Source organism: Argentina silus, assembly GCF_951799395.1.
Source record: "Argentina silus genome assembly, chromosome: X".
Lineage (NCBI taxonomy): Eukaryota > Metazoa > Chordata > Actinopteri > Argentiniformes > Argentinidae > Argentina > Argentina silus.
This window is the reverse complement of record NC_139653.1, coordinates 31786949-31811876: the sequence shown is the minus strand read 5'-3', so window position 1 is coordinate 31811876 and position 24928 is coordinate 31786949. Positions and strand designations below refer to the sequence as shown.

General features: G+C 43.1%; 2 protein-coding genes across 2 annotated transcripts in view; both read left to right on the top strand.

Annotated features, from left to right (window-relative positions):
- Positions 1 to 322: 322 nt before the first annotated feature.
- LOC310822339 (uncharacterized protein) lies at positions 323 to 14055 on the top strand (the record flags this gene model as incomplete). The annotated part of the gene is made up of 5 exons (XM_083694684.1): positions 323 to 2176; positions 2599 to 2812; positions 3944 to 4150; positions 13688 to 13846; positions 13997 to 14055. The coding sequence occupies 5 exons, from the start codon at positions 323 to 325 to the stop codon at positions 14053 to 14055; spliced, it is 2493 nt and encodes an 830-aa protein (XP_083550810.1).
- LOC310822772 (microtubule-associated tumor suppressor candidate 2-like) overlaps positions 13814 to 24928 on the top strand; it is a gene marked incomplete at its 3' end in the record, with an annotated part of 47843 nt that continues 36728 nt past the window's right edge. Inside the window, exon 1 of the mRNA XM_083695244.1 lies at positions 13814 to 13846. The remainder of the gene's footprint in view (positions 13847 to 24928) is intronic.

Genomic DNA, 24928 nt, shown 5'->3' with positions numbered 1-24928 from the left:
CAGTCTGTGGGTGTGTGCATGTATGTATGTGTGTGCGTGCATGCCTGCCTGCGTGTGTATCTTTGCAAATGTCCTTTTTTTTTTTTTTTCTTTTAGGCAAAGGATCTTTGATGCCATGACGCGAAATTAATCCCCTAGTGAGATGATACACACTTAACCCCCAGATCACCAAGGACAGGAGAGATGTGAAAACATTTTGGCCTCATGCTTTAAGGCTAAAACAGTGTCAGAACATAAAGTGGGTAGACAGCCTTGGTAATGGATGCCTGAGTGAGCCGGAGTCCTTCCGGAGGGCCTGAGTGAACTCAGAACTGTGTGTAAAATGAGTGCGCAAGGGGAACTCATCGGCCAGGGGGAGATCAGGAACAACAACAAGCAGGCGGTGGGGGAACCCAATGGGGATGCCAATGCCAACGAGATCCAGGCAGAGGATGAGGGGAACACAGGAGACGCTGGCACTCTGCCCACACTGATGTCTCAGACTGAGGAACAGGACAAAATCATCATCTGGGGCACAGACTCTCAGTGTGATGACCCCGAGCTGGCTGAGTTTGAGATGCTGGAGTGTCAGGAGCTGGAGGCCTACCTGGTAGAGGAGGGGGAAGAGGGTGAAGGATTAGGAGCAGGAAATAAGCTTTACGATCAGCCCCGATGTAGCACAAATAAGGAACCAATGGCAGATAAAAGCACCAATAAAGAGGGAAGGAAAACCATACAACAGGGTACCAGTGAGCAAGAAGCCACTGCCTACCATGTGTCTGGCAGCAGAGGAACGACTGAATGTGTGGCCAGAGCTGAGTTCAGCTCTGAGACTGACGTCTTTGTGTCCTGCCTCTCCACTATGTCCAGTCTTGGCGGACGTCTGGCCAATGCCCTGGACACTGCTGGGCGGACTCAGGTCACAGACTTTTCCTGGCACATCCCCTCAGACCCCTCCCAGACCATCTCAGAAGACCTGACTCTGGCCTCTCAGTCCTGCACCACTATCTCAGACAGGAGCAGGGCTTCTCAACAGGCAGAGAATCCTCCTTTTACCTCTGGCAAAAGCACAATACAGAAGGGTGATGTGGACCTCAATCAGAACACAACCATTCTTTCTGAGGATGTCATTTTAGAAGCACAAGTAAGCAATGGAGTGGGTAAATGTAAGGGGCAGATGGAGAATGTGAATGGAGAGCACAACCAAAACCTTGAGCAGAGATACAAACTGAGGAACACTGTATCATTGGAGGGAGAGGGAGACCATGATGCCAAAGCCAGTGCTGGAAAGGCAGTTCATATGTGTTCTGCTGACCACAAGACCACTGCAGAGAGGACACATGAAGAGGGCCCCAAAACATATGCTAAGCATTCCCAAGCTGATGATAGCCCTTATATGAACCATAACCCTCCTAAATCAGGCACAAAGGGGATTCCCTCTGTTGAATCCAAAGCCTTAAAAAAACATGTTTTTTTAGACAAAACCTTAAGGAAACAAGGCTCATTTGATCAAACTTTAAAGAAACAGGGCTCTTTTGACCACACATTAAAGAAACAGGCTTCCTTTGAAAACTCACGCAGCTCCAGCCCATCCAGCCTGGAGAGGAGGAAGCCATGGGGTAGCCCCAGACGACCTGCTACGCCGCCGTCCCCCAAGACCACCTGGTCCCCCCAAAAAAGACCCACCTCTTCCCCTGCCAAGGTCGGCACCAGAGCTCCCAGTCTGGAATGCAGCGACTCACCTCAGAGAGGCCCCAATGCTCTAAAACAGCCCAGTAAAGTGTGTGTTAGCAGCGGCATCCCTAAACCTCTCCCTCCTCAGCAGAAAACAGATCCAGAGACCAGAAAGTCTTCTCCCCCTCAGAAGCCAAAACATGTGCGTCCCAAAATCATCACGTACATTCGAAAGAGCCCTCAGGTGAAGCCCCAAGTGACAGAGGCCCCTTATGAAGCCTCCTACCCCAGCCCCCCAGCCCAGAAAGACCCAAAGGCAGCGGGACATTCCAAAGCCTACCCGGTGCATTGCTCCTCTAACCTACTCTATGATAAGTATCGGCAGGAGATGCAAAAGGCTAGCTACTACTCCCCAGGCATGGTTGTCTCTGGGATCAAGCCTCCCAGCCACACCATCCCTCACAAGCTGTGTGAAAAGTCTGAGAGCTTTCATGGAGAGATACCTGACAGTTACCTGCATGAGGTGAGAGGGCTTTCAATGTGTATTTGTCAATGACTTTCTTTCATTTGGGTGTATTTGAGCAAGATATGGAGGACAGGTTAGAGTGTAAGATATGAGTTTAATTATTTTATCGTCTCCATTTAGTTTAAAAGTAAAAAGTCAATTGTTTATTCTTGGAAGCACCTGCCATTGCTATCCCAGTGAAATTGTTTAACCTGTGTGACAGGCAGGGTATGACCTCCCATGTGAAAGACCCAAGTGTCTACTGTTAGGCCAAGAGGACATCCTCCAGGTCTGAGGACGACACTTGAGTTTATACTGTATGTCTCAGGCAGGGCTACCTCATCAGGAGAGCATAATTTAAAATCACCTCTGCTACACATGCACATTCTCATGATCGTTTGAGAGTAACTGTTGATAACTGTTGTTTCTCTCATGTGTAGTTGGGACTGACGCCTCCACAGCTCACTCCCCAGGAAGCTTTTGGCTTGTATCGCTCCCCCAGGTCCCTTAGACCTCAGCTTGGGCTGGGGGCTGTCACCAGACAGCCTTCAGCGAAGACCAGGATTCTCCAGACAGGTCAAAGGTCAGCTATGCCCCTCAGCCACCCAGCTCAGACAGCCAGAGTGCCCACCCATTGCTACCAGGACCTCATAGGTGAGTGGGCTCCCTGGCTCCTGAACAGCTATTATCCTGCCACTTGAACAATCAAATGGAAATGCAGCCTTACAGTCTTTATCTAGCATATACTGTGGTGGTATAATATTGTATATACTGTAGTGGTGTGACATTTTCTGTGTCTCATTTTGTAGTCATCTGTCATGAGAGGATGGAAATGAGAGTGTGGCTGAGCATAAATAAATGTTTCTCTCAGATATCAATGACATGGGTTGATCTGATAGGAATATGCTGCTCCACAGGGCTTAGTGTGCTCAAAAATGATCTGACAAGATACACAATCCTCCTCTTGTTATCAAGCTCCAGTGTACACATATTCTGGAAGTTATTGGATGATATTCAATAATAATTTCAGATAATTAATATGTATAAGGCTTGGCTCCAGATACCTACACGATTTGAAGTGCAAAGCACTTGACAGCACCCAACTTGCCCCACATGTTACTCACTCTAACTGAACTGTGTACTGTAGATAATCTGCTCAGCTACATCACTGGATGTTTAAGCATGTTTTAAGTATTACACGAGGAAGTTAATTTTTTTATACCTATAAAATCTGAAGTAATGAGAGACCATTATCTGATTTACTGTTTCTTTAGTCATACAATGTCAGTACCAGAACCAATGAGTAACAATATCGATTTAGGCTTGTATGGCACAATGAAAATTACCTAGATACCTTTTCATCATAGAGAGTAGATCTGAGAGCGTGATTCTCAGTTTTTTCCTTGATAGATCCCATCTCAGCAGCTAGATCCAGAATCATTCTCCCTCAGAATCCCATCATCAAACAAATGGGGAAATCATATAGACATGTTAATAGTCTCTCACCACAGGGAGCAGATGTCTGGGGCACATGATCTGAGATTGAATTGCTGCACAATATCCCTCACCCTGAAGCCATAAAAGAACATTTGTCCCTTATGATCTTGAACTTACTCCAGTGCAGAGCTGACTGGAATTTCATTAGTGGCTGAAGTGGCAAAGGTGTGGAATGTCTGAGAGGAAGTCGAATGGATGAATTAATAGATGGAGGAATGTGATCAGAGCAAATACAGCAGTGGGTCTTGTGTTGGGAGCCCTACATTAACTCGTGCTCCCTGTCTCCAGCAGACCAGAGGAGGTTAGCCTCAGAGACCACCCACAAATTCCTGCTGCCCAAAACAGGCCAGTCTGGCCTCCGGCCTCCAAACTTCTCCGCCCTGCCAGCTGCCCGTCTGGCCACCTTTGGCTTCGTCCGCAGTGCAAGTGTCTCATCTGTGTCCAGCAACCAGTCCAATGAAAGCACTCACAGTGACCCCTGTCGACCCTCACACCGTGAGTAACACTCTTCCCTCACTTTCAACTACTCATATACACTCTCTCTCACAAACACACACACACATGCACACACTTGCATTATCAACGATCATGAGGAACTGTGATCATATAATTTGACAGTGAAACAAAGCAAAGGCTAATAACACATACAAAATATAGCCTATGCATATAATTATATTAAATACCAATTGTTACTTCTAATGCATATAAGTATGCAAACGTTTCCCTTTTACTATGAATTGATATAATTTCATCATCCTTATAAGACATGTTTACAAGTCAATATCCTCCCTCTGCTACACTACACAGTCCACCTACAGTACAGTAGCTCCATTCAATCAAGGTTACATTCTACTGCTGAGCCTACCGACTCTCTCATAAGATTCCCACTTAGCCATTATTTACGAAAATCAATGTCTATGACATCCAGTTCATAAGCTGGTATTTCTGTCTGTGATAGCATGAGAAGAGATATTGGGAGTTGTTTTAGAAGCTCCAGGCGCTTTAGCCTTCTGATCCAAGGCACACAGTGATCACTTTCACACCTCTGCATTAATAGTGACAGAAAGTACCACTCCTCTTGGCAGCACAAAGTTAAACTGTTAGAGGCCATTCATTAGACTGAGCAGGGTAAGTGCTGCCCATGTTTATGATGTTGTTTTTCTGGTAGTACGATTTCCTCGTCCAAGGTTGTCATAACTGTTTATTTCATGTAAAGCCTTTGTGGCCCCTTCTATTCAGATCAATAAAGGGGATAGATTTTGAAAGTATAGAATTCTACTGATGATTAATTATACTTACTCTAAAAAACACTTTTAGCGAGAGAACTCTTACAAGTGGCAGAACAGCTCTATGGTAATTGTAGGTAATATACTGTACATGTACTGCAATTGTAGGTAATATACTGTGCATGTACTGCATGTTGTACATGTACACCACATAACATCAGTGTTGGATGAACAGACACTCTTCAATTAGCACTGAGGGTGTGATTCAGTATTTCCATTGATGTGGTTGACAAACATGTGCTGAGGTGTCCACTGTACCTGTGCTAGTTTACCAGTATAGCCTCCACTCCAGTCTGTACCTGTGCTAGTTTACCAGTATAGCCTCCACTCCAGTCTGTACCTGTGCTAGTTTACCAGTATAGCCTCCACTCCAGTCTGGCTATTGTTTGACAGTCTCCTCCCAAGCTTCCGATTAGCTCTATCATTCCCCACTGGCTGCAGGTAAGTGCTGAGTCAAACCAAACACTGTCAGGAAAGTGCTGAGTTTCTCTGCTAAAATTGGATCCTCTCTGCTTCCTCCACATATTCTGTCCTCCTGAGATGCTAAGAGTGACAAAATCATATCCAGAGCAACCCTGTTGTGTTTTCTCTCAGCCTCAAACTGATGCCTCCTAGATGTGTATACAGAATACAAAACTGCCCAAATTCAATGACAAATTCATTCGTTGTTGATGACAGAACCATAGGAATTGGAAGTGTCTTCACTTAACCCTCAATATCATCTAGACAAGCTTCAATAATCAATAATCATAATCAATACTCTGACTGAGTTTATGTGTAATGACAGACTTACATATATCTAGTTCTAGTTCCACGCAAATTGCCACCCATTGTTTACGTTTCACTGTTGTATTTGCCATAAAAATGATGGTAATGTGACTGTGGCATGTGTAATGACAGCACTGATGGGCAGATAATCGGGTGTCTAAATGGGATGAGGGGTTAACTCTGGCTCCTACTGTGTTGACACATTTGTTCCCTGTTTCAGACAGCTGGGAGGTCCTGGGAGGTGCCTTTCACTGCTGGCCACTTTTACTGCTCCCATCTTATTTAGATCCACAGACTTGTAACCCTGCTGGATTTTTGTCTCTCAGAAGCTATGTCCAGTAGCCCCTACATAGAGCCCTTAGATTGAAAAAAGGAAAACAGCTGTTGCATGCAGGATGTGTATCTGCCGTCCCGTCTCTGTAGCTCTTTCTCTCTGTTACTCTCTCTATACAGTGGTGGAAATTATTATTTGATCCCCTGCTGATTTTGTTAGTTTGCCCGATTACAAAGAAATGAGCGGTCTATAATTTTTATGGTACTTTTATTTTAACAAATAGACACAGAATATCAACAAAGAAGTCCAGAAAAAACACATTATATAAAGTTATAAATTCATTTGCATTTGATCGAAGGAAATAAGTATTTGATCCCCAAGCAAAACATGACTTAGTACTTGGTGGAGAAACCCTTGCTGGCAAGCACAGAAGTCAGACGTTTCTTATAGTTGGTCACCAGGTTTGCACACATCTCAGGAGGGATTTTGATCCACTCCTCTTTACAGATCCTCTCCAAATCCTGAAGGTTTCAAGGCTTTTGCTTGGCAACTCGAAGCTTCAGCTCCCTCCACAAATTTTCTATAGGATTAAGGTCTGGAGACTAGCTAGGCCACTCCATGACCTTAGTGTGCTTCTTCTTGAGCCACTCCTTTGTTGCCTTGGCTGTATGTTTTGGGTCATTGTCATGCTGGAAGACCCATCCACGAACCATCCTCAGTGCTCTGGCTGAGGGAAGGAGGTTCTCGTCCAAGATCTTATGGTACATGGCCCCGTCCATTGGTCCCTCAATGCAGTGAAGTCGTCCTGTACCCTTAGCAGAGAAACAACCCCAAAGCATAATGTTTCCACCTCTGTGTTTGACGGTGGGGATGGTGTTCTTGGGATTGTAGCATTCAGCATTTCTCTCCCTCCAAACACGAAGAGTCGAATTTATGCCAAAGAGTTCAATTTTGGTCTCATCTGACCACATCACCTTCTCCCAAGCCTTCTCTGAATCATTTAGGTGTTCATTGGCAAACTTCAGATGGGCCTGTACATGTGCCTTCTTGAGCAGGGGGACCTTGCGGGCACTGCAGGATTTCAATCCGTTACGGTGTAGTGTGTTACCAATGGTTTTCTTGGTGACTGTGGTCCCAGCTGCCTTGAGATCATTACCAAGCTCCTCCCGTGTAGTTCTGGGCTGATCCCTCACCCTTCTCATGATCATCCTTACCCCACGAGGCAAGATCTTGCATGGAGCTCCAGGCCGAGGGCGATTGATGGTTATTTTATATTTCTTCCATTTTCTAATAATTGCACCAACAGTTGTCTCCTTCTCACCAAGCTTCTTGCTGATGATCTTGTAGCCCATTCCAGCCTTGTGCAGGTCTACAACTCTTACCCTGATGTCCTTTGAATGTTCTTTGGTCTTGCCCATGGTGGTGGAGAGGTTGGAATGGAAGAGATTGATTCTATTGACAGGTGTCTTTTATACCCATAACAAGCAGAGACCTGTCACTTTTTCTAAAGTGACAGGACTAATCTGTGTGCCTCATGGACATATAACCGGTCTGTATGAGCCAGAATTCTTGCTGGTTTGTAGGGGATCAAATACTTATTTCCTTCGATCAAATGCAAATGAATTTATAACTTTATATAATGTGTTTTTTCTGGACTTTTTTGTTAATATTCTGTCTCTATTTGTTAAAATAAAAGTACCATAAAAATTATAGACCGCTCATTTCTTTGTAATCGGGCAAACTAACAAAATCATCAGGGGATCAAATAATTATTTCCCCCACTGTATATATATTTATACATTCATGGTTCATGAAATAGTAGCCTTGGCAGCTATGTGTCAAAAAGATAGAGCCAGGGGCTTGGTGGGACAAGATAATCCGCCTGTTGTCTCATACTAAACAGTGTTTGGCTGAAGACACTGAGCAGTAGCTTCTGCCATGCCTCAGGTTGGATAGCCACAAACCTCCAGCAATGCACTCCACTTTGAGTCCCTCCTCAGGCTCTCTCTGTAGGCACAACCAGTAACTAATGGTTTCTGTCAGAACATTGATCTCCTTCAAGACAGACAAACAAGTGGTTAACACTGGTCCTTCAAATAGTGTCCACCACTGGGGTTGAAGACCTGTGTCCATGTAAGCTCTTTACTTGTAATTAATCTTTCATTGATACTGTTGCTCTCTGTTGCTATGCTGAAGGGGTATGGCTCAGACCATAGATATAAGTACATTCAAACCATTTAGCATTTAACTGTGTTGATGTACTGTAGCTGTGCAGCTGTATGTATGCATAATGTTGACTGTCTGTTTGGGTTATACAGATAGATGCTGTTATGTAGCATGGAAGAGAGCATGCTTGGTGGTATACTCCCTCAGGCTCTTGGCTCAGACGCATTAGTATGCTGTGCTTCTACACAGCAATGCTGGAAAGGAGTGTTTTTTCTAACAGATGTAACTGCGAGTGGGTACAGCTTCCCAGCGTATATCATAATGAACACCAGGACTGCTGGCATTTTCCAATTTATCAATCAGTACAGGCCCGTGAGCGACCTGCCTAGTTACTATCTCTCTAACCTCCTGTGGGGGGACATGCAGCGTTCAGCCTGTAGAGGGAGCTACAGGACCGTGGCCAGGGTTACGTCAGCGAGGCTACGTTGCACACCTGTTGCGAATGAAGCCTCGTTGACTAAATGGTTTAAGATGTGTGTGCCTCTGCTTAGGAGGAGGAGGGCGACTGGAAAGTCGCAGAGTGTTTTGAAAGACTGGAAAGTCACAACGAACTAATGAACTTTTATGAATAAACGGGACCATTCCCTAATCACACCACTGTGTCCGCCTCTGTGTACAACGGAACCTGTTACACCTCCTATTTCGGAAAGCCTGGGGAAATCCTTTGCAGAAAGTAGCTACAAAGGTCCAGTTTGAAATGACTGATGCCTTGTGATACATCAAGTCAATCAAATACCTTGCTTGGGCAGAGCTCCAAAAAACAGATTTCAGGTTTTCCTTCAGGTTTTCTTCCATTACTACTATATTGTAAGCTAGCATAGGCAACGACTCCGTGCAAAATAGTCCTACCTGGTCAGAAAAGATGATACATATAACAGCAAGCAACCATTCTACAAATGTGGGGGGAGGGTTCTGTGTAGGGGTTTGTGGTAGAAGTCTAGGATTTACCACTTTGTACTTTACTTATTTTCCAAGTGGCAAGCTAGAAACTGCCGAAGCGCTTTAAAATGTTGGCGCTGATAGACTAGGGATTCTGTGACTGAATGAGGTAAAACAGTGATTCAATTCATTGCTGAAACCACGTAACCAGCCAACTCTACCACTCTCAACCACTCAACCAACCAACTCTCTAGAGAGAGAGTGCATTGTTGTGTAATCATTTTAAGAATGGGCTTAAAGTTTAATGGCTATAGGAATTAATGGCCATAGGAATTAATAGGATTGGTTGGTTAAGTGGTTGAGAGTGGTTTCAGTAGGGTAGAACTGGTAGCGAAGAGAGTGCATTGTTGTGTAATCATTCTAAGAATGTGTTCTGCAGGTCTCCTGTTGTTTTTATTCAAGAGTTCTGAATCAGTTACAGTAAATCAACATTCAACCATGTTAACTCTTGGGTTCATCCTTGATAACCACTTATCCTGTGTGGTGAACATCACAGCGACAGCGCGCTCCTGTAGATTCTTCCTCGATATCATCCGAAGGATATGTCCATTCCTCACGAGAAGCAGCACAACTCTTGGTCCAGGCACTTGTGATCTCCCATCTTGACTACTGCAGTGCACTCTTGGCCGGGCTCCCCACCTCCGCCTTCAGACCTCTGCAGCTCATCCAGAATGCTGCTGTCCATCTGGTGTTCAATCTCCCCAAATTCTCCTATGTCACCCCCCTCCTCCGCACCCTTCACTGGCTCCCGGTAGCAGCTCGCATCAGTTTCAAGACCCTGATGCTTGCCTACTGGGCGGTGAAGGGAACAGTCCCTCCGTACTTGCAAGCAATAATCAGCCCCCAAACCCCTGCCTGATCACCCTGTTCTTCCACCTCGACTGGTTGCCTGGCACCGCTGCCTCTACGAGGCTGCAGCGTCGCGTTGTTCAGTCACAGCTTTTCACTGTCTTGATGCCCCGGTGATGGAACGAGCTTCCCACTGCTGTCAGGACTGCAGATCCACTGCCTATCTTCCACTGTAGACTGAAGACCCATCTCTTCAGGTTACATCTTGATAAATGAGAAGTTGGATGCTGTATATATATATATACATAGATAGATGATAGATAGATAGGATGAGCCTGGGTTAGATCAGTGGAGTGGGTAGAGAGGTCAGTTGAGAGTGGTAGAGTTGGTTGGTGAAGTGGTGGAGAGTGGTTTCAGGGGGGTAGAACTGGTATGTCTAAATAGAGTAAACAATCTGAATGAAAGTTATTTAAGTCTAGTCAGTCTACTACACATTGTATATGTTCCCATAGCTGTTTCTTTTTAAAGCCTTTTTAAGTTGCATAAATTAACAGGGGTTCTAATGAAGCTATGGTCATAGTCAAAACGCTGCTCCTCTTTCATATTTTAAGCTTAACAGTACAGTCTAATTTTAAACTGTATCCGCTGCCTTCTATCTATCTATCTATCTATCTATCTATCTATCTATCTATCTATCTATCTATCTATCTATCCATACATCTATATAATCTTCTCTCATCTATCTAACCTTCACTCATACAGTGCCCTCCATAAGTATTGGAAGGAGGAAGCTTTTTGTCTTCTTTTTAGCTCTATACTCCAACAGTTTGGATTTTAAATCAAACAATCACTATGGGGTCAAAGTAGAGATTTAATTAATTGGAGGTAAACATACTCCTCCCCAATTTTAGGGGTCCAAAAGTATTGAAAAATATCAGATAATGTCCAAATAAAGTACTCATCTTTAGAATTTGATCAACAATTCTGTGCATGCCCATTGACCCCACCCATTGAGGTCTTTTTGCTTAAAATTGTATCATCAGGAAATTAATTGCATGTTCAATTGGATTTAATGTTATATGAAGATTGACATGGCCAGTCAAGAACTTTCCTCTTTATGTTTCACAGATGAGGTGGTATGGCTGTAAATCTTGGGCAGATCCTTTTTTCTCCAAACTTTCCTCTTGCAATCACTCTGGTACATAATATTCTTATTATCCCTTTTGAAGATAACAAGTGGTTTGCACCTTGCAGTGAAGCCCCCGTTACAAACTGTTGATTTTGGTAAGTCTACGGTTTTGGCTATATTTCTGATTGATTTTTCTAATATTTTAGTCTCATAATAGCGTCCTTGACTTTCTTTGACGTCTCTTTGGCCCGCATGATGACAGACACCAATAGCATACTCCAAATTCAAAGCCTAGAATCAATACTAGACATAGACAGCTCTCTTATGCCTGCACAAATTATGTGACAGAACACACATGACTAACCAGAAACACCTTTCAAGCCAATTTTCCAATGCTTTTGGTGCCATGAAATAGGGGGACTATGTATAAAAGGGTTGTCATTTCTAAATGGTGAAACCAATCTGAAAGAAAAAAAAACTGTGAATTAAAGCTGAGACTCTCTACTGTAACCTCATAGTAATTGTTTATTTCAATGGAGGGCACTTATGGAGGGCACTATCTATCTATCTATCTATCTATCTATCTATCTATCTGTCAATTCATCCATCCATCCAACCAAACCATCTTTAACTGTATCCACTACCATAATAAGACTCTCACTTACTTTTAACACCCCAGAAAATCTATCTATCTGTCTTTCAAACCATCGTTTACCTTTTTCTAGTACCAAAATAGGACTTTGCAGACCCATGTTTCTTCTGGAACTTCTTTTTCTAGTTTAAGTTTTATTTTTTCAGTATGACTATGTTGTAACTTTGGCTCATCCTTAGTATTAATTGAAAATATGAAAAAATTCAATATCATAACATTTTCTGCCTCTCGTTATGAATAAATTATGAATAAAACAAGCTCCCATTTTATACTTCCCCAGATACCATTTTCTGGAGAGATATATATGCTCCCTGAGGTGGACATCTTCCCACTTGCTCAGATTCCTTCGAACAAAGATTCTTTCGTTCCACAGGGACGTGTGTTCTCTAAGACGTGTTCAAAGGTAGGCTGACAAGATTCAAAAGAATTGTGAAAATGATACTGTATTTGCTGTGTAATCCACAAATACAAATAACATAGAATGTCCTTAGCCTCACTCTAACCACAATTATAGTTAACTTCTGGTAACATTTGAGTGATATCCAGGAGGATTACTGGTGATTTTAGAATGGTAAGAAAGATACATTTTGCAATCAGGAATACATATTCTAGGATAAGTCTAACCTAGCGTATTTAAATGTCATCCCTTAAATCCCATTAATGTTACTATATCCAGGTTGTAGGTCTGAAAACATTTCTTTAGCCTTTTTAGCATTTATGAAGTCAGCTATAAATCAGAGTATCAGCTTAATATAACATCTATGTAAATTATCTGGATGATCAAAATCAAGAGCTATGTCATCATTTCATTACGCTAATCACTATCTTGAGGACATACACTGTTGCTGTAGATTAATTTGTTTGAACTCTGAAGAACATTACATGTGTGAGTGATAAGAGTGATTTTGTCTGTACATTTAACCACTGTGCCTCTTCATGAGAATTTTTTTTGTACGTGGCCCTAGCACTGTTTAAGCGTGACTGATCAGAGGCTACTCACAGCAGGTGGGTGGATACAGAGACACAGGGTGGTGGGTGGAAACATGCATTGATTTATAAATTTACCAATGGGAGACAGGCTCCCTCCATCACCGTTAGCCAATCAGATGCTAGTCTCAGCAGCATCTATTTCTCTATGGTGCCTCAGGAAAACAACTGTACCGTGATTCTGTCTCCCATTTAGGTGTTGCTAAGCTTGAGAGTGGCTTGGTTACTAAGCCATATCTCTTGATTTAAAAGCCCAGACTAAAACAAAACATGACTCCCTGATCTATCTAATCAATCTAAAAGAGGGCTTTAATCTATGTGAAAACCTAGGAGAAAAACAAAAGGAGTGCATTCATTCAGGAGATGCTGTAACACCTTGCTCTGTTGTCACTTGTTTAAATGTTTGGTTGTCTTCTTTCATTTATTTGAATATTTATCTTGAGTGCTTGAATTTACTGCTTACCCAGTATGCTTGTAGTCCATGACAACTCTATTTCTTGAAATGTTTTAGTAGTGTTTTAACAGTGATATCTTGCTCCTCTTACCATCCTCTGAGAATGGCAGACTTATTTTGCTGTGTTAACTCTATTGATCTTGGCCCTGAAGAATGCTTTTTTAATTCAAGGGCAGAAGCTTATCGAGTTGTAGTTTTTTCCTCTCTTCGGGTGTCATAACAGTTTAGAATTTCCTGTTGGTACAGATTATGTCAGCGCTTCTGATGATGTTATTTATTTAGGAGGCAGAGTTGAATATTTCATGCCAAGCAGGCATTTGGTAACTGACCTCAGGATTTACATAGTAATTGAGATGATATACAGTGCTGGGCACCTCCATCTTTAAGAAGGCGCTGATTTTGAGGACGTTCTTGGTAGGTAGGACCAAAAGCCTGCAGTAATGTAAATGTAAAGTACATTTCAGCAGCTGTAATAAACAGTCTCTCAGCTTTGGAAATGTTTTTTTTGTACATCTGTGCATCCTGCAGGTCCCAGCAGTGGCAGCGATGCTGACACACCCATCCTCAGGGCCGCAGTGCCTCCCAGTGAATCTCCCTGTCCTCACAGTCGCAGCAGCCCCCAGCCGCCCAATGCTCCCACCCTCCAGCGCCGTTCCCTGCTGCCCCCCCCTCGGAGCTCCCCAGTTGGTAAGTCCCCATGGCTCAACACCGATGTCTCCACTACTGGAATCTTGTTCAACACACTATTTCTTTCCATTTGTCTCCAATGTACTGTAGCTTACCTCTAGGCATTACAGTAGCACTTGTCTCCATTTGCTGCTCCCTGTCCCCCTCAAGGTCACACTGCCTACGGATCACATGGTTGTGGTGTGTCTGAGGCAGTGGCTTGGCATTGATAGGCATGTGTCACCTGCTGTCTACAGGGTTCGTACAGGGGCTTGAAATCCTTGAATTTCTATGTGACCATTTCAAGGATGTGAAAGTGCTTTCATTTTAAATGAGGTGCTTGAAAATGTAATTTTGTGTGGAAATGAAACAGCTGTAATAACCTCACCAGCACCAGTTAGAGAAGATAAAGAGAAAAAGAGAGATAGATAGATGAGAGAAGGTTAAATACAGTAGGCCAGTGTTTAAAAGGTTCATACTGCCATCACAACGCTGGTCTAACTCTGCTCTGGAGTTGTGAAGGCGTGTGACGTACTGGCGAAAGCCACCACAAGGTGATGACAAGAGCTGTGAAGGATGTCTGAAAAGATCCATCCTTCTGTTGGTATAAATTGCTGACAGTGCTGACTTTATTGGTGTAAGTGGTGTTACCATTATTGGTGAAATGCCCTTTGAAACTGAAGTCATCTTCTCTTCTCAAGATCTCAGAATGGATCATCAGTAGCCTATAGTTGATGAAAATAGCTTAGAGAGAGGAACACACATCCCCTCAATCTGGTCGTAGATCTCTGCACTTGTTGAAACAGACTCCCTTTGCAAAACTCCCTTTGCTTTCATCATGGATAGGCCGCATGCAGCATCCCAAACATTAACACTAATCAAAGTGGTAGGCCTGCTATTCAGGTGGAGCAACTGATATTTGTGATATATTGAATGGTAAAGACATGTTTAAAAGACAATAGTTTTATATGTATCTCCTAATAACCAGTAGGCGAAAGCTATTATTCTAAAACAAATATTTTAACCATAGACACATCGATTTAATCTTGTTGAAAGACACTAAATAAATAGACGTGTGCAACAGTAGTAGACCTGCAAGTAACGTGGCTATAAGTCGCTAATATAGCTGAAAACCAAAGTTATTATTAATTGTAAGTTTGCACACTGTGTATGACATTTCGATAAAAATACAGAAAAGTGTTTATTATTTATTTATTATTTATGGAATAGAGTGCATACATGTACACTACAAGAACAACCCGGGAGGTTTAGCTCTCGGTGAGTTCTCCGGTCTCCATCAATCATGGCTGGAAACTTTTGCACTGTTGTGTTCATGATGAAGTCCCTGCCGCCCACGCCCCACCCCCTCTACCCAGCGAAAATGTTGCCTATCACCTGTTAGATGTCCTCCCTAATCTTGAATGGCACCTCCTAAATAGGCAATGGCATTATGATAAAAAAATGTGTGCACAAAACAAGATTACATTACATTGTTGAGCTTGATGGATATGTTTGACCACCTCGCATTTGGAAAAGGACTGTCGAGATGAGTTATTTGCAGAGTACAATATGAGTTATTTGAACACCTCACATTGTCTGGTCGGAGGAATTCGAAATCATATCCTGGATAAACCTTAATTTAGAACAAAATACACTCACCAGCCACTTTATTAGGTACACCTTGCTAGTACCGGGTTGGACCCCCTTTTGCCTTCAGAACTGCCTTAATTCTTTGTGGCATAGATTCAACAAGGTGCTGGAAACATTCCTCAGAGATTTTGGTCCATATTGACATGATAGCATCACGCAGTTGCTGCAGATTTGTCGGCTGCACATCCATGATGTGAATCTCCCCTTCCACCACATCCCAAAGGTGCTCTACTGGATTGAGATCTGGCAACTGTGGAGGCCATTAGAGTACAGTGAACTCATTGTCATGTTCAAGAAACCAGTTTGAGATGATTTGAGCTTCGTGACATGGCGCGTTATCCTGCTGGAAGTAGCCATCAGAAGAATAAAGGAATAGACATGGTCAGCAACAATACTCAGGTAGGCTATGGTGTTTAAACAATGCTCAATTGGTACTAAGGAGCCCAATGTGTGCCAAGAAAATATCCCCCACACCATTACACCACCACCACCAGCCTGAACCGTTGATACAAGGCAGGATGGATCCATGCTTTCATGTTGTTTATGCCAAATTCTGACCCTACCATCTGAATGTCGCAGCAGAAATCGAAACTCATCAGACCAGGCAACGTTTTTTCCAATCTTCCAATTTTGGTGAGCCCGTGCGAATTGTAGCCTCAGTTTCCTGTTCTTAGCTGACAGGAGTGGCACCCAGTGTGGTCTTCTGCTGCTGTAGCCCATCTGCTTCAAGGTTCGATGTGTTGTGCGTTCAGAGATGGTCTTCTGCATACCTTGGTTGTAACAAGTGGTTATTTGAGTTACTGTTGCCTTTCTATCATCTCGAACCAGTCTGGCTATTCTCCTCTGACCTCTGGCATCAACAAGGCATTTTCGCCCCCAGAGAACTGCCACTCACTGGATATTTTCTCTTTTTCGGACCATTCTCTGTAAACCCTAGAGATGGTTGTGCGTGAAAATCCCAGTAGATCAGCAGTTTCTGAAATACTCAGACCAGCCCGTCTGGTAGAAACAACTATTCCATGTTCAAAGTCACTTAAATCACCTTTCTTCCCCATTCTGATGCTCGGTTTGAACTTCAGCAGGTCGTCTTGACCATGTCTACATGCCTAAATGCATTGAGTTGCTGCCATGTGATTGGCTGATTAGATATTTGCTTTAACGAGCAGTTGAACAGGTGTACCTAATAAAGTGGCTGGTGAGTGTATGTCTTCATGGACACTTCATAAAATTATAAATGTCAATATAATTAGGGGGGGAGGTGAGCAGATTGTAGCATATTTGCCATATCATAATCGTTTCCCATTAACAAACAAAAGCATGACAATTTATCTAGCCACTGGAGAAAATGAATGATTGCACTCCCCCCCGAGAACAGTACAGTTCTTCATTTAACAAATTCATTCGTTAGTTCATAGAAGATTGATGGCACCTCCTAAATAGGCAATTCAAGATTCAAGATTCAAAGTGTTTATTATCATATGCACAGTAGAAAACATGTTTCCCTGTACAACGAAATTCTTGCTTTGCTGTCCGCAGAATGCCAACCAATGTAAAATATACAATACAAAAGAATATACAATATATACTAATGACATTATGATAATAAAAAAAAACGTGTGCACAAAACAAGATTACATTACAGTATGTTATTTGGTCCATGTCTTAATGAAAATCGATGTTACAACAGAGATCCGAGCAAAACAAATCTCACTTTTGTCTCTATTTACAGACTTCAGTCAAAGTTAGGCTGATGTAATGTTGATGGGGGTAATTTTTTCTTGTTCTCTTGTGAGAGAACGGGAGGGGGATGCAGGACGTTGTGCAGGACGTTATTGAATGCGTCACTGTCACCTTGGTTACTTCAATGTTACTCTCCTCCTGTGCCCGGGGTGGGTATGTAAATAGCCTAACGATGGCCTATTGATGTTACACTGAGCTGGTTAATGGAATATGAATGACGGTCATCCAGCCTCCTTTCCCCTCTAGATATTTCGGAGAAAATACATGGCTGCAGTTGGATGGAATGGATGTAATCATATATTAATGATTTGTGAAAATTGCATTTGTATTCATTTGCGTTTTGAGAGCCTCAGGTATATAAAAAAAGACATGCCTCTGCCGTGGAAGACACTGAATAGAGACATGGCCAAATTAGTTGTCAATAATGGTTGTCATTTTTACGAACATGGCCTCTAAATAATATCCTATTTGTCACCAAAAATATCCGACTGCCTCTCTCACCAAAAAGGATGGAGAGCAAGCAACCTAAAATACAGTGTGACTGGAGCAAGATGTGTTTTTGTAATTGTTTAATGTTGAAACTACAAGTTCCCAAGCCAGCCAGGAGTTGAATGTTTAATTTTAGGATATACTGATAGGGAGGGTAATCTTTTTCTTAATCGTTTCCGATTAACAAACAAAGGCGTGACAATTCATTCAGCACGCTCTCCCCCTTCAAATGAACCCTACTTTTCTATCCAGTCAATCCTACTCATTCTGTTACATTATTAAATCAGACTCAAGCTTATTTATGTTAGAATGCGCTAACACATTTCACCTTGTTTCCCTGCGCTGAGAGAATGCATGATCTGCAACTCATGAGCTGCTATAATAGATTTGATTTTTCACATTTCAATATTCCACTCTGGCACTGCTCTGAATTCACGTTGAACATATTTATGTCCATATAGTTGAAGTGCGCAGAATCAACTGAGAAACATTCTTTTCTGTCGAGTTTCAATCCCAGTGAAACCCAAAATCCTTACTCCTGTTTCACATGAAAATCCCTAACTTCATTCTGTAATCAACATCTGGCATTATTAAAGCCGGCTCGCGCTTATTCATGACTGTGCTAAAACATTTCCACCAAACATTTTCTCCTTTTCTGCGCTGTGAGAGAATGCGTGATGACGGTATGAGAGTAGATAGGAGTTGGTCCTATTGCTTGTTTCTCCTTAAAATATGTTTAAACTGATAGTTAAACCATTTCCACTCTTCATCAGTTGTAATTCATGAGCTGCTATAATTGTAACGTATCAGAACTAGTGAACCCAAGTGCAGCACACAGAGTCAGGACACAGGTATAAAATAAGAGAGTACTTAATAATGAATAGGGGAAACAGGAAGGGCAGGGCAGGCAGAGCAGACAGGGCAGGTAGGCAGGGCAGGCAGGCAGGTAGTACAGGCAGGGGTTGATACATGAGAGGGCAGTCCAAAGAAAGGCAGATAATCCGACAGGGTATTCCAGGCAGAGGTCAAAACTTGAAAAGGAAGTCCTAAGAAAAGCAGATAATCTGACAGGGGTTAGGCAAAGACACAGTCCAAAAACACACGTAGAGTCAAAACCAGGAAACAACAGGTGAGATATTGCTGGGACGTAGGAATGAAGCACTATGACGAACTGGCAGGGAGTAAACGGAAAACCAGGGTGTAAGACACAGAAGGGTGATGAGGAGACGAGCCACAGGTGTGTAGATGGTGACATGAATAATTGGTAGGAGCCTGGAGCCACGCCCACACACTAACATCCAGACTGGGGGGACTGACACAGGTGCTGGTGGGGAGGGCTGGATGGCTTGTGCATGGCTCGTGAGGTGGGTGGAGTGAACCCACTGGAGAACCTGGGAACGGACAGAGTCAGGAACAAACAGGCAATTGGGGGGACCGTTACCTGGGTCGGGTTGCTGGTTCTGGGCTTGCCTGACCTGTGACTCAATCTCCCAGGTGAGGGTGGTGACGAAGCAGGTGGTTGGCAAGATGGAAACCGGCTCAGTAGTACTCTCCTCCATGGAGTACAGCCAGGACAGGGTGTCAGGCTTGACATTGCGGGAGCCAGGGCGATAAGTCAGGGTGAAGTTGAAACCCCGGAAAAACAACGGCCACCTCACTTGCTGTGCGTTCAACCGCTTACCTGACTGGAGGCAGATGAGGTTCCGGTGGTCCGTCCATACGATGAAGGGTTGGTCAGCTCCCTCCAGCCAATCGTAGTCGTAGTTCCTCTCTGGGGGGGGACAGTTTGCGGGAAAAGAAGGCACATGGGTGATGTTTATTGTCCTCATGGGACCGCTGTGAAAGGACCACACCTACCCCAGTGTCCTAAGTATCTGCCTCCATGCAGCCGCGATGCAGCTATAGTTCCTGATGAACCTGCGGTAGAAGTTTGAAAAACCAAGAAAACATTGGAGCTCCTTGAGATTAGTAGGGGCTGGCCACTCTGCCACCGTGAAAACTTTCGCTGGATCCATTTGTACTTACCCTGGGGCATTGATGTAACCCAGGAACGATACCTTGGGAGCGTGAAACTCACATTTCTCCGCCTTTACGAATTATTTATATTCCAGCAGGTATTGGAGGACTTGGCGCAAATGCTCCTTGTGCTCAGAGAGGGACTGGGAAAACTGGAAAAATAAACAAAACAAACTGGTTGGGCATGTCACGAAGAACGTTGTTAACCAGGGTTTGAAAAACTGCGGGTGCGTTGGTTAAACCAAACAGCATGACCAGATACTCAAAGTGACCAAGGGGGGTATTGAAGGCAGTCTTCCACTCGTCCCCCTCTCAGACACCCACCAGATGGTAGGCATTACGTAGATCCAACTTAGTGAAAATGGTGGCACCATGGAGAGGGGCGAAAGCAGAGCTGATTAGTGGTAGGTCAATATAGGGATGCAGTGAACCATCTTTCTTCCCCACAAAGAAAAATCCTGCACCTACCGGTGATGAAGAGGGGCGGATGATACTAGTGAAGAGGGAGTCCCGGATGTACTATATTTCTCAATCGCCTCCCATTCTGGTTGGGAGATTTTGTACAATCGACCACTGGGGAGGGAGGCACCGGCAGGAGGTCGATGGGGCAGTCATAGGGGTCGAAGAGGTGGAGGCTGATCATCTCCAGGTGATTTCCGAATAAGCGCGGAGAAATTGGAACGGTTCTGTGGGTGACCTGGGCGAGGGACATTGGCTTCAAGAGGACAGTCCAGGAGCACGGTCTCAATACCCAGCTGTTCAGCGACCTCTCAATCCAAAAAACTCTCATCAGCCCCACTGTCAATGATGGCCAAGAGGGGATGGGACTGGGTACGCCACACGAGGGTGGCCTTGATCTGGGGGCGTGAGAGTGGGGAACAGGTGGCTCGGCTCGTTCATATTTATCCCACTACAGACAAGCTATCTACTTTTCCCGAATGACCTGCGCGGATGAGACAGCTGGCCACCAAATGACCGCCCTGGCCGCAATACACATCCCATCACTGAGGCGGCGAGCCCTCTCCTCCGAGGACAGGCGAGCCCTATCCAGTTGCATCGGTTCTAGATCGGCGGGACTCGGGGAGCCTCGTATGGACTCGGACCTTCTCAGAGGTGAATAACGTGGAGTCCCCAATAGGAACGGGATGGTGCTCGTAGATACAGTTGTCCAGCCAGATGGCGAGGGCGATCAAGATCTGGTGGTCGAGATCTTAAGGCTCCTCCCGAGACACCAGCTCATCTTTTATGGAGTCACCTAGCGCATTCTGGAACACGCCCTGGAGCGTGTCATCGTTCCAGCGGTGAGAGTCCGGAATTCAATGGCCAAAGCCGCCACACTGTGGGACTCCTGACGGAGTGTGGCCGACAGCTCCCACAGACTCATGGAGATGTCTGAAAGAGCCTGTTATTGCTTGCCCAAATGGGCCTCTTGGGTGGCATAGGTCTGGCGGAGAAGCTCCTCTGTACTGGAGATTTTCAAGCCAGGGCATGAGAATGATGGCTCAGAATTGCGCCTTGGTTGGTGAGCACTTTGCGTCTGCTGGGTTCGTTGACATGGCCAGTTCATACTGTAACGTATCAGAACTAGTGAACTCAAGTGCAGCACACAGTCAGGACACAGGTATAAAATAAGAGAGTATTTAATAAGGAATAGGGGGAAATGGGAGGGCAGGGCAGGCAGAGGAGGTAGGCATGAAACACTATGACGAACTGGCAGGGAGTAGATGGAAAACCAGGGTATAAGACACAGAAGGGTGATGAGGAGATGAGCCGCAGGAGTGTAGATGGTAGGTGGAGATGGTGATGTGAATAATTGGCAGGAGCCTGGAGCCACAACCACACACTAACACCCAGACTGGGAAGAGGGAGAGGGACTGACACAGGCTAGGTGGAAGTGGAGGGCATGACAATAATAAAGTCGATTTTGCCAATCTATCTGAAAAGGCAAACAATTCTCTTAGAGCTCCATCCTTCACAGCTCTTCTTACCACCTATGTGCCTTATTAGTACTTTACTGTGCCTTGTTGCCTATTGTGTTTGTTATTATTATACTTTATTATTATCCTTTATTTACACTACACCATTGAGAGGTTGCTCATTTCAAGCATTTCATTGTACTTAAATCTGTATCCAGTGCATATGACAATGACACCTTTTTGTAGGCCATCAGTTGGGACTGAACCAGCTGGTATTAATTTGCACTGACAAGGGGCTGGATTGCTTTTTAATTACTGATAGATTTCAATTGTTGTCTTGGCTTTCCATGCCTTTTTGCACCTCCCTTTCTTCATGTGTTCAATACTTTTTCCCTGTGTCATTTCACATTATTACACATAACTTAATTTCTGAACTTATTTGTTTTGGTTTCTTTGTATGTATGGATTACTTGGGTTGTTACCAACATCTGGTGAAAATGTCATGTCAATAGTAGCTTTGGAAATATATTTACTGAGAAAAATGGTGATATGTTCAATACTTATTTCATCCGCTGTATGTGTCATATCATTTCTGTAGCCTTGGACAGTTGTTGATATGTGTGACATTCATAATCTGTAGGCTACACATTTTGATTGAGCTCCTGTGTGTCCATGCTTGAGCTCCGCAACAAGTTAAATAATTTCCCATTAACAAATAAAAAAACGTGACAATTTATACAATTCGAATGCTGAGCACAATCCAATCCCACTCCTCCCATAGACCAGTAATGTACTTCATTTAACGAATTACGTTCATGTAAGATTGACATGCAAACATTGATTTTACTGTAGCCTTTAATGTAACTGCAGCCACACCGCCCCTTCCGACTTGCCTGGTTGTTATCATTAAAAATGTTGAACACATGGCGACTGTATGCATTTTCCGACAGATCGACTGCATAAACTCCCAGCTGATTTAGCCTCATTTGTCACTGATTAGATATCAGCCTTCCAATAAAGTGTGCATGGATTTGGCGCTTGTAACAACATATAAAAGACAACAGAAGATGACTGTGACATCAGCCCACATTTGCTGACAAATTCGCTCACCTTCCCCCACTATATTGTAATTCACTACCCATCTTGATCCACTTATGGCAGCAGAGATGTTCATCATGATTCTGTTATCTCTCATGTTATCCTACGTATGTTGCCATGTTACGATGCAGTTGTCATAGAGAACATGAGTATTAACATCTCTGTCTTAAATCACTCCTTAATATACCGATAGCTACTTGCGCTCTAGTAGTCTAGATATCACATCCTCAATCCTGCTAGACTGATATCCTGACAAATACATGCAAAGCTCTCATGATCAAAGCTGTTTATCAGGTCCGGACGGGTGCACTCGGATAAATCAGCCTTGTGTCATTTACCAGAGACCCAATCATTTCATGCTTTTCACTCGCAATAACCACTACGTTATTCTCCCATCAACCAGAATGTGATCAAGAATGTCAGTGTTGAATAAAAATCAAATAACAGCACAAACATTAGACACAAAGCTTGCAAGGAAAGCATTTAATTGTGCAGTTTACAACCTCTATCCTGTGTATATGACGAATGAACTTTGACTTGACTCTTTATATGACTCTTATTATAGCCGTCATATACTTTTAATTCTGTCGTTGTATTTACAAATATTGATGATTAAGTGGGACAAGAGCAGTTTCTATGTACTGTACCATTATCAGTTCATTGTAGTGGGGCAAGGTGAGCGAATTGTAGCATATTTGGCATTCATAATGTCATTGCCAACTTCTGCCACACCTGGCCATTGTTAACAAATGTGAGGGAGAAGATGAAGGGGAAATGAAATGCCTGTGTGCGCCTGCTTTAAATCCTGTTGGAACCTATCCTATAGGATGTTAAACGGGTTCAGAGAAATATGTGATCTGATTGGCTAAAACTGCATTCCAAGACATGCTTTAATCTCTGACATCACAGCTGAGAAAGCGGTGCCTTCGGAAAGTATTCAGACCCCTTCACTTTTCCCACATTTTGTTGTGTTATAGACTCAATTTAAAATGGATTAAATTAAAAGAATTTACCATCAATCTACACACAATACCCCAGAATGACAAAGTGAAAACAAAGTAGAAATTTCAGTAAATGTATTTAAATTAAAATACAGAAATACCTCATGTACATAAGTATTCAGACCCTTTGCTATGACACTCTTAAAATTAGCTAAAATGCAATAATGCCATCAACAAATCACTCAATAAGTTGAATTGAGTCCATCTTAATGCAAGGATAATAGTTCATGTAATTTTGGAATTAATGTATTTGTTTTTATAGGGTCTCTGAAATGCATAGGAATCAATTACACACTGTGTGGATCAGGTTGTCATTACAAACTAAGCAAATGGAGAGGAACAAAACTGCTCAGGAATGCGACCCTGAGGCCTGGGGAGACTTACAAAAATCTACAAAGTTGAATGGTGGAGAGGAAAAAGCACAGTCGATGGGAAAACATCATCGCAGTCTCTCTACAAATTGGTCTATAACCAAGTGGCCAAAAAGAGTCCCGTAATGGAAAATAATCTCTCATATCCATAATTGTGTTTGCGACAAATAATTCAAGTGATACAGCAAAGAAAGTGGCTGGAAATTATTTATTTATTAGTGTTTATTTGGTTTTACTACAAAGCATTAAGTTTGGTGCAAATCCAGCACATGCAATGCAGTTTCCACACCATCTCTTGTGTGAAGAATAGTGGTAGCTGCATCAAGTTATGGGTATGTTTGTCACTGGCAGGGACTGGGGAGTTCGTCAGGATCAAGAGAAAATTATGAAATTTGCTGAGTTGGTAGTGACATCCTAATCTACACAGTGTGTAATTGATTCCTATGCAAATCAGACACCCTATAAAAACAAATATATTAATTCCAAAATTACATGAGCTATTAACCTTGCATTAAGATGGACTCAATTCAACTTATTGAGTGATGCAATTTTTGCATTTTAGCTAATTTTAATTGTGTCATAGCAAAGGGTCTGAATACATATGTACATGAGGTATTTCTGGATTTCAATTTGAATAAATTTACTGAAATTTCTAAAAACCTGTTTTCGCTTAGTCATTCTGGGGTATTGTGTGTGGATTGATGGCAAATTCTTTTAATTTAATCCATTTTAAATTCAGTCTATAACACAACAAAATGTGGAAAAGTGAAGGGGTCTGAATACTTTCCGAAGACACTGTACCCCAACCTGATGCCTTTTCAA